General features: G+C 45.1%; 1 protein-coding gene across 1 annotated transcript in view; it reads left to right on the forward strand.

Moving 5' to 3' along the window:
• LOC144149545 (uncharacterized) overlaps positions 1–9,621 on the forward strand; it is a 34,778-nt gene extending 25,157 nt beyond the window's left edge. Inside the window, exons 10-13 of the mRNA XM_077681168.1 lie at positions 2,996–3,080; positions 4,365–4,413; positions 4,517–4,617; positions 8,420–9,621. Of these exons, the coding sequence (XP_077537294.1) occupies positions 2,996–3,080; positions 4,365–4,413; positions 4,517–4,617; positions 8,420–8,554 (370 nt within the window). The 3' untranslated portion in view covers positions 8,555–9,621. The remainder of the gene's footprint in view (positions 1–2,995; positions 3,081–4,364; positions 4,414–4,516; positions 4,618–8,419) is intronic.
• The last annotated feature ends 63 nt before the right edge of the window (positions 9,622–9,684 follow it).

Genomic DNA, 9,684 nt, shown 5'->3' on the forward strand with positions numbered 1-9,684 from the left:
TGTGCGTGCTTGAAGTGAAATTTCGGACTCGTTGCGGTGTTATAAAACAGTGAGCTATGGCTGCCTTTGACAGCGAGCTTGCGAGCGGCGGAAATGGGATGATCGACATTGCAGAAGTGGTGGCACAGGCTACATCGCTGCAAAATCTTCAAGAAATGTCCGAAGGCGGTACGGGCTATTATTGCACGCTAGCTATCTGAAGTGAAACTTAATGCCAAGAGGGAGGAGGCTAAACATACCAACGTTACTCAAATTGCGATCGTAGTGAACGTGCACTTTGGGGATTGAAATGGGTGGCTGGTGGGGTACGACGACTGTCACCTCGCTTTGCGCAGCTTTTGCCGTGGCTCTACACTTTTGCGTAAAGCCCCATCTGGGAATACAAAAATAATAATTTCGGCATTTGCATGACAATAAAAATGCCTACAATTGCTTAGTTTTTCAAATCGATATTCTCAATGGCACTCCACGCTATCTATACATTGAGCCACCTTGTGATACTGTGGTAGAAGAAACTTTATTGAAAGGCTGTTTCAGTGTTATGTACATTCAGAACCGCTTAAAAATGGAACTTTTCCCCATGAGTTGCCAAAAATTAAATTTTGGGGCTCCTAAGGTGACATAATGAATGTCGTTGTTCTGCTACAAATCAAGGTTCTTCTGCTCCAAAATCGAGATTTCGCTGCTCCAAAAACTGCTCCTAAATCTGATTCAGCTGTCTCACCCCTGCTAACATTATCCAACCTCCAAGTTGAATCTTGAAATGTGCCAAACAATGTTGTACTCATTGTACATCGAGTGGCAGAACAAATTCAAGAAATGTATCTGCCTAGATGCAACCCACGTGTGCCTTCGTCCCATCGTACTAGAAGGACCACGGAAGTAATAGAATGTGCTGGTAGGTCAAACCGACCTTTTCTTGAAAACCCTGCTGCCACCAAGGCTGAACAGCTTAGCCGTATTAGCAGTGGCTAACGAAATAGGAATCTTCCGAAGGAACCATTGCTAGGGGGGGGTGTCTAGAGGACAATTCTCTCAAACACACAGCTGCGGGTATCGTTCACGATGTTACGCCTCAGAGCATGACATTAGGCTTAACGTAACGCTGTTGCATGCCCACATTCATTCCCTCCCCTACCTGCTTTGCACATACGAGTTATAAACTGGAAATTATGGGACGCTTCACGAAGCAGGCTCCACAGATTTCCTACGAAACCGGCTGAGATAGGCGAGCGGTGCTTTCACACAAAAATGCACATACCATTGTGCAATGCTTGAGCATCGGCCAGCCAATCGATGCACGGTGCTCGTAAACAGATGCCGCCAATCAATAGTTCTGCTTGGAACCATTTGTGCAGCGGCGAGCAAGTCAGAATTAGCTCTCAAAATCAAGACTGCTTTTTAAATAACCACGGCCGCATCATTGAAATCGTTGTTCCTAAATCATAAATGTGGTAGTGTGATGCCACATGCTTTAAGGGGGGTCACATTCCAATGAGACTTGCTAATTCATGAGCCACAGGCTTAAAAAGCATCGTGCACCGATACGAAAGGTATTACAAATTCATAGAAATGGTCCTAACGGCCTAGCTTGCTTCCTTTAGAAGTGTTTCACTTCTTTACAAAGATAATAAGTAAACAAAAAACACATTTTGGTTTATTTAGTTTTCACTAGATGGCAGTGGCTGTGTAGCAAGCAAGAGTTTAATTTTTTATTTCTGTATAGAAGCGACTATCTCTAAAGTCGGCAAACTAGGCCGTTATGAACGTTCATATGTATCTAAACATTTTTGTATTGGTGCACAATGGTTTTTGAGCCCATGGATCATGAAGTAGCGGGTCCTCCTTAAGCTCCTCCCAATAACCAAACCGCATTTTATGTACTGGCGCGCACAGCTTTCAGATCTAGGGCGATATTCCGTTCCAAGGTAGAGGCAAACCCAGCATTTCCAGTGCGATGCAAAACCTTAATTATAATAGTTTTATGCCATGCCCTACCGCCAGACCAACCTAGAAGGTACCAAACCACCTTCATTTACTGAAATAATGCACTGAACTGAGCTAAAAGAACATTTTACAATAAGAAATATCACCGGTCTCGAAAAAAAGAATTAGCATCGCTGAGGCTTGAACCCGGGCTATTCATTCCAAAACCAGTCATTATTTTGACTTAAGGCTGCTGTGGCAGAACAGTGGAGCCGTTTTAGTCATTGTATAAAAGGAGGGAAGACGTGTTCCAAGAAAGCACTAGATGATGCCGAGTGCACAGAGGGAATGCCATTCTTGTACCCACAGGGGTCCAGAATCTCGCTTCTCTGGGCCTATGCATTTTCTAGTGCTCCAACAGTTTCATGAAATGGAACCATGCCTTCGAGACCTTTTCTGTGGTGACACACAGATGCGCTTAAAAGCAAGGCTTTCTCGGGTGCTTATGGCTTGAGGCCATTCAAAAAGGCATTTGCTACGAGTCTGGCAAGTGTGCTGTCGATGCATCAAACTGCAGAGGGTTAGGTTTTAGCCAATGTAACATCAGAGAGACGCTCTCGTCAGAATGTAATGCAACCTTTACCGACCTAACTCGCAGCCTGTAACTTGAGCCATGACCAATCTTGGTGTGGTAAGTTGCCAGTTGTTGCAGCAAGTGTTGCTAGTACTGTGGGCTCTTTTAACTAAGTTTATCCTTTTGTTGTGTGCCATTTTTTTTTGTCTTGTTTCATCAGTACTGCTGATTAGTTTTCCTCCAACTTGGCTTTGATTTGCACTGCTAGGTCCTTGGTTGTCATGTTGTGGTACTGTGAAATTGGGAAGAGCTGCATGTTCACATGGCGGGGCCGATTGATTCTGTCCACGGATAATTGACCTCGAAAGCACTTAAAATTGTAGGGTGTGGGAATTTCTATGCCTTCAATAAAGAACTCCTGACCGGAAGGTGAACGGGTTTGTTTCAGTTTTGTGGCTCACGTCTCCTTTTTTTTTTTCTTCCCACCGTGCACAGAAATATCAAAGATTTGGACAAGCGGCACATTGAGTACCTTTTCATCAAGAACTTGCCAGACTTGGACGGCATTATCAGGCGGAAGGTACAAGCAGATCGATTTCTATTTTACTGTGTGTCTGCACTTGTGCTCCATGTGACAATTCCAGGGTGGCTTGGGCTAGCAATATTCAGTTAGAACAAACGACACTACTGAAACATTGTAGTAAGTTAAGGCACAGAACGAGTGTTTTAAGCATTATTTTTTTTACAAGTGGATGTCACCATGCACATAACGCATCTGTGATCAACAGCTGCTTGCGTGTGTGTTGGAGAGATGCCCAAAATGAGTGTAAAATGCCACGTCAAGTTCAGTAAGAGTTAGCAGGACCCCTTGAAGTGTGCCCTTGATGGTGTGCTTTATTGCAGCTTCAAAGATCTGCAGTACAATAACGCAAACTGAGATTGATGCCAAGGTGTGATAGCATCACAAGCTTGAAAGGCTTGGAGTTTATTGTATCTACCTTTTCGGAGTAAGCAGCACGAGTGCGTTTGAACAGACTGAGGGCAAACTTCATCAGCTTGTGCATGGCTGTTGTGGCCAAAAGTATGTCAAGAAAGGTCTACATCCCACTTGTGCAGTCTATCTGATTTTTTAATGCCCGGCTGGTACTCCTGCTTTTCTCTCTTTTTGCTATTGTTAAAACACTCAAATTTTGCAGGCGTTAAGAGAGGACTGGACGACAATTTTCGCACTGTTAGCAATTGAGGCAAAAGAACACCCGTTTCCACTGCCAGCACTCGATGTGTGATCGAGGTTAGAGCTTTACAGTACTAGCTTTAAATGTTCATGGCCACTTCGTTTTCTGGTGAATGCTCTCAATGGATAAAATTAGTTAGCACCAGCCTCTATTCTCTGGGCGTGAAAACCAGTTACCATTCCTCATTAGACAAAGTTGTGTAGAATCATTTTGCGCTTTCACAAGTGTGTCAAGAACTTTGTGGAATCTTTCTTGTAGAAGGGTGCAAACAAAAGTATGAAATAGCCGTGTGGACTACACTACTTGGGCATCTTCCACTGTTTGGGAACATCATTTAGTAGTAGTGCAGAAAACTGCACTGTAGCATCTTGGCAGTTGCGTTTTAACATTGCTTTACTTACCCATACCGTGTTCGCATCCCTCCTGCAAAGCCATTGCCCCCCCCCCACCTTTTTTTTTCTTTCCATGCACAAGTGTGAGATGTAAAGCAATTGTAAATGTGCCGTCCTTGCGTGAACTCGTACTACAGCAATTTCTGCTAGGTGGACCTAGTATTGGCATACCTTGCCAGTGACAATGTCAATGCAGTTACATAATTATCCGTTGCTTTCCCTGCACTTGTGCTGCAGGTCAAGAGCTGGAGGTCCACCAAGTATCGCAAGGGTGGCAAGGAGAAGAGTACGTTTCTGTACTACCTTATTCCACCTGCATGCTCGATTCTTCCCTCACCCAGTGGCCGTTGACTGATATGCTGGACCTTTGCTTCTTTGTTGCACCGCAGGGCTGCTTACCTTCCAGGTGCACACCTCACCCTTTGTGGACTCCCAGATGGACTTCATCACCAAGCTCTTCACCGAGGAGTTCCTCCTGTCCAGGACCGTGGTGAGTCGCTTGGCATTGGCTCACTTACCTTTGCCGCTACCCGAAGGGGTGGTCTCGAAATCGGCTATGCCGCAACTCCAGCACCACAGTTGGTGGGAATGTAGTAGGGCCGCATCTTTTCGATTCTAAGCACCCTCTTTTTTCCAGCCTCGTAGCTTTTTTAAGTGGAGGAGGGTGCCTAGAATCAAAACTGTACTATACTGTCTCGCTTGTTTGTAGTCACGTGATCAGCCTCCACCTCAGCTGCCACAAGCACACACATTTTTTTTTACCAAGTTCGTTTTCAAGGGATGCAGAAAGACTATGGGGCACGTTTATTGATGTACATTTCATTCGCACAGGAATTCTTGGTGACAAGTGAAAAAAAGAAAAAATGTAGCGATGCAGAATGCACGGTACTTCCAATGTCACGTTGAATTTCTCCGGAATGCACACTCAGCATGCAGCGCTGCAAACTGGAAGAGCGCTTATGCATTGAGTGACGCTTTGCAGAAGGCCCAGCTGTTTCAAAAGGGGTGAAGTTACTAAATGTTTGCAATGGCACCTAGCCCTACACGCTAGGATTTTACACAACCGTTCTTGCACGCTGGAACATAGTGCCATGATGGCCTGTAAGGGATGCTTCCCAGCTGTCGAGTGTGTACTGAAAGAAAACCAACTTGACGAGGCTGCAGAGAACTAGACGTTTTATTGTAAGAAGGCTAAACGCAGGTGGTGTTATGCTTGTCTTTGGCTTAGCCACAAAGTGGAACGCAAGCCAAAAGCAAGCTCTGTAAGGGCATTTTGACACCAGTGTGTGTCCATTGTCAGTGACCCTCTGCAACAGGATGCTGCTCCAGTAGCAGTAAAACATATGCAGACATTTGCTGTGTAAGGCAAGCAAAATACTTATTTTGCGAGGCAATCAGTAATGCCAGTACTTGGGGACTGTGATGACTGGCTATTAACAGCTGTTGCTGACGCATTTGCATTGCCACACAGAAATCGCAACAGGATTTGTATAATGTCTATTCTGTGTGTGACAACTTCCCTCCTTCCTTCATTGTCTGGAAGCCCTGGTTTCTGCATCGTAACCTCGTCTATGACATGCCAACCACATATCACCAGCATTGAAAAATGCCAATTTTTCACGCTATTGCCATCATTGGGATAAAAAACTGAGAAAAGGGGCACTTTTTTTTTGTGTGCACAAGATAAACTGTGATGAAACCATTCAGTCCAGTCTGGTATCCTACCTTACATTTAGCTTCTGTCACCAATATGCTGTAGTGCTTGCCCTGAAGGGCAATCTACAAAATTGATTTGGTCAGGCAACACCTAGCGTGCAACTAGGCTTGAAGGGTCTTAAGAGCCACTTCTGGGCCAGGAATCTGTTACAAACATCTGCTCCTGAGGTTTGGATTAAATTGTGAGGAATGTGCACCAGGCCTTCGTGCCGAAGTGTGCTGCGAGAGCAGCAGTATCGATTTACGTATCGCCGTAGTTTGGTACGTTGATTGCTTGTCACCGCGCCATCGTTCATAAAATTCAAGCAACGCAGGCGTTCCGTCAACCGTGCCTGAAATGTTAAAAGCAAAAGGTACTAGAAAAGGAAGACCCACGTTGTAATGTCATCACATCAAATATGCAACAAAATAACACTTCTTGTTCACAGGGGAAGACGAGATGTTTGCAGATCTTGAAGACCACCAATCACTCGGCCAGGAGCAGGCCTGGAACCATTTGCAACATACGTATTTCGCTTTTGCGTTGTGGTACGAAATGGCCCTGTCATGCTGGGTTGCAAAAGCATTGGCCAGCGCACAGGGTAGATGATTCACACAAGCTACGCTATGCATGCAAACGCACACACTAGTGGTCCAACTGCACAATTTTACTGCAAGTCCCCTTGTGTGCACCTTAACCGCCAAAAAGCATACCAAAATCTCCTATTTCCTCCTTTTTTTTTTAAGTAATAATTTTTTCCTTGCAATTCTGTTTCTGAAAATATACTATTACATCATTGATTTCTATTTAGAATTAACACAGAAATTAAAAAAGAAAAAAAACTGATGCTGAGGGCAGCTTTCCCTCAGTGCATGCAGCGATAATGGGTCGGAACGTACTGAAAGTGAAAGTATTTATTTGATGCGGAAATTCCACATCGTCACTAACGCTGCTTTCTGTACAGCTCCAAGAAGCACCTTTTTCTTGGAGCATTTCCACCGCCGGCATTCCCCTTGCGAAGTGCCATTATGAAATGACTGTTGCCAGGCTTAAAACGCACGAAACGAATGAAATGTGGTGTTTCATGGACAACTACCGTCATCTAGCGTTGGAAATTGCAAGCAAAGCGATTGACGACCGTGATGCGTCTTTGGTGGCGGAAGGAGCGGAAAATCAGGTCGAACAAGTGGGATTTCATCGTTGGCGATATTGGTACGAACTCGTGCGAGGAGTACAGTTCAGGGTTGCCAAGCTCAGCATGTACAAACTGCAGTGAAATACGCCTATGTCCACAGAATGTTTCCTATATAACAGATTCGTTTTTTCTTCTGGCAGTCTTCTCAAAAGCTGAGGAATTTTTCACTCCACTTTGTGAGGTCCTGTAAACGTCGTGTGGCAGTTTGAGTGATACGTGCCATTGAATGTGTGCTGCAAGCTTGCTATAAGTACCACCCACTTCACCCAGCCGCCATCTAACTGGACAATAAGACAGCACACTTTCGTCATCATGGAACATTGACCACTTGGCAGAGGAGCTGGAGCATTCCTGCAAACAAGTTCTGTATTGCACGCATACGCACGAGTAATCGAGGAAAGCTGCAGTGCTCATGTAATCTCGTGGTAATTGTGTTGTCGGCCAGGTACCATGGCACATAAGTTATTTAAACTTGCTTTTTATCGACAGACTAAGCTAAAATGACCAAGCGATGGTCAAAATTCCTTATGCGAGGTGAAGCATGCAGTTGAGTCACTGTGTGTGTGTGCTGCCACGTCTGCTCCGATGCGATAGCAGTGCCATTCATGTGAAAGACTTATTTGAGGAAGCCCCCTAGCTGAGGCATGTGGGCAAGAAATTGTGCGATTTGTTTGTCAGAAGTCCCCATGTTAAGGGAGCGATAATCGTGCTCGAGTTCGAGGGATTTGAGGGGGAGGCCTTGCTGCCCCGACCATGATTTTGACATTTCGAGAAAGCAGTGGTCATTCAATGAGCTGAAGCAGCTTGCATTTGTGAGTAAGGAATCGTGTATTTCCGACACGGCCGAGCTATGCCTTCGAAGCCTTGTAAGTGTGCCGGTAATCATGGCGCAAGGTACCTAACAACCGAGTTATCACAAGATGTGATAATTTCGAAGTAAAGAATCTTTCCTTTAAGGTATGCCTGCACTCGTAAGTAAACCGCTATCAGACCCCCTAGATGCTGGGTCCCACTTTGGCGGCTCTGGCGGTGTTGATGCGTTCAATGGCGTCAAATAAAATGGAAGACGAGGAGAGCAAGGACACAAGTGATTTCTTTGGAAACTTTAGCTATTGCGCGCATGAAATTTCAGTCTGGCAATGGCTTGTAGCTCTCTCGTGCAACCTTAGGCCGGAGTTTTGTGACCAGAAGAGCATCAATTGACGTTTGTTGTTTATGTAGGATGATTACATACCAAGCTTATGGTGCTTGCTTGATACAAAGAAAAATTTTAATCGCCTCCTCCCTGAAACCCAGGTACGGTGACTGATAAATAGTTGATGGCAGAAAACAGCGGTACGCTGGACCCTATAACAGGATACAGTTGTCATCCTGATTTTCTCGTCATCTTTTCGTTGCCAGGATGGTGACTACCTGAACCAGGTGCTCATCCCAGAGTTCCTGATCCGTGTCTTCATGGCCAACAAGGGAACCACGCACGAGGAGAGTGACCGGCTCATGGCGCAGATGCTCTCCTCCTCCATCTCGGTGGACTGAAGTGTGCTCGTACATCACGGCTGGTGATTCAGCCAAACAAAATTGCTCCATCCTTTTGGTGGTGTTCCCACTCCCCCCGTTACAAGTGCTGCACGACGGCCCGTTGTGCTGCCCACTATTGAGAACTGGGCACAGTGCTGAAGAGAACAACCGTCTTTGGGAAGTGTTTCGTCTGTGAATGTAGCATACTGTGACACCAGTGCTGGTGTACTCAGTGAGAACTTAAGAACGGCACCGGAAGTTGCCGCTGTGCCTTATCACCGTAGCCGGATGTTTCTCTGCGCGGCGCAAATATGGCGTTACTGGGAATATTTTGAACATTTTTTTTTTTTTACTTAATATGCTTATAAACGACTCCAGTGACGACAAACAAACTGTGTGAGACAAGGCAGACGATATCACGCATTCATAGCAAACCCCTTTCAAAATGCGCGCGCACTAATGTCACGGGTCCGGCGCTTTGGCGGAGTGATACACTACATGAAGTGGTGCCGTTCTTGAGTTGTAACCGAGTATAGCACGTGTGACCTACAGTGTGTGGCTTTGATTGCCTATTGAAGTCTCAGGCTATGTTTGACTACCCAAGCAAAAGCTATATCGTGATCTATGGAGGTGAAAAAACGGCATGTCACGCAGCTCGGTTGGCTGAGACGTGAAATGACGTCATTCTTTAATGTTATTACGACAGCTGCAGCGACAGTCTGAACCCGGCCTCAAGCTGGTATTACTGTGCAGATGGCAGAAGTGCAGTTGCACGTTTTAACAGAACTGTACACATCACTTCCGCAGCTACGTTTTCGTTTCAGTGTTTTGTTTCCTAAAAATTTTCGCGTCATGTATTTCTTTAATGTTATGTAACATGTACCATTCTTTGAGTTCTTCTGTTCTTCTGCCTAGATATGTTAGTGTCATGCGTTCAGTTAACGTTGTTCAAGTGTTGTTTGAGGTGTCATTTAACAAAGCTGTGATTGTTACTCTTTGTTGCTCACCTGTGATATAGCATGTGTTTCTCTGGTCTGAATGAAAGCGAGATATGGTGTGCAGCTTAAGATGCTAAAATATTGCACAGGAAATAAATTATTGGAAAGCCCAAAGTGTTTGAAGTTGATCATCAATGAGGCAGCAGAGAG

Source organism: Haemaphysalis longicornis, unplaced genomic scaffold (assembly GCF_048455015.1).
Source record: "Haemaphysalis longicornis isolate Haplotype H1 unplaced genomic scaffold, Haemaphysalis longicornis Haplotype H1 scaffold_8, whole genome shotgun sequence".
In the NCBI taxonomy this organism is placed as follows: Eukaryota; Metazoa; Arthropoda; class Arachnida; order Ixodida; family Ixodidae; genus Haemaphysalis; species Haemaphysalis longicornis.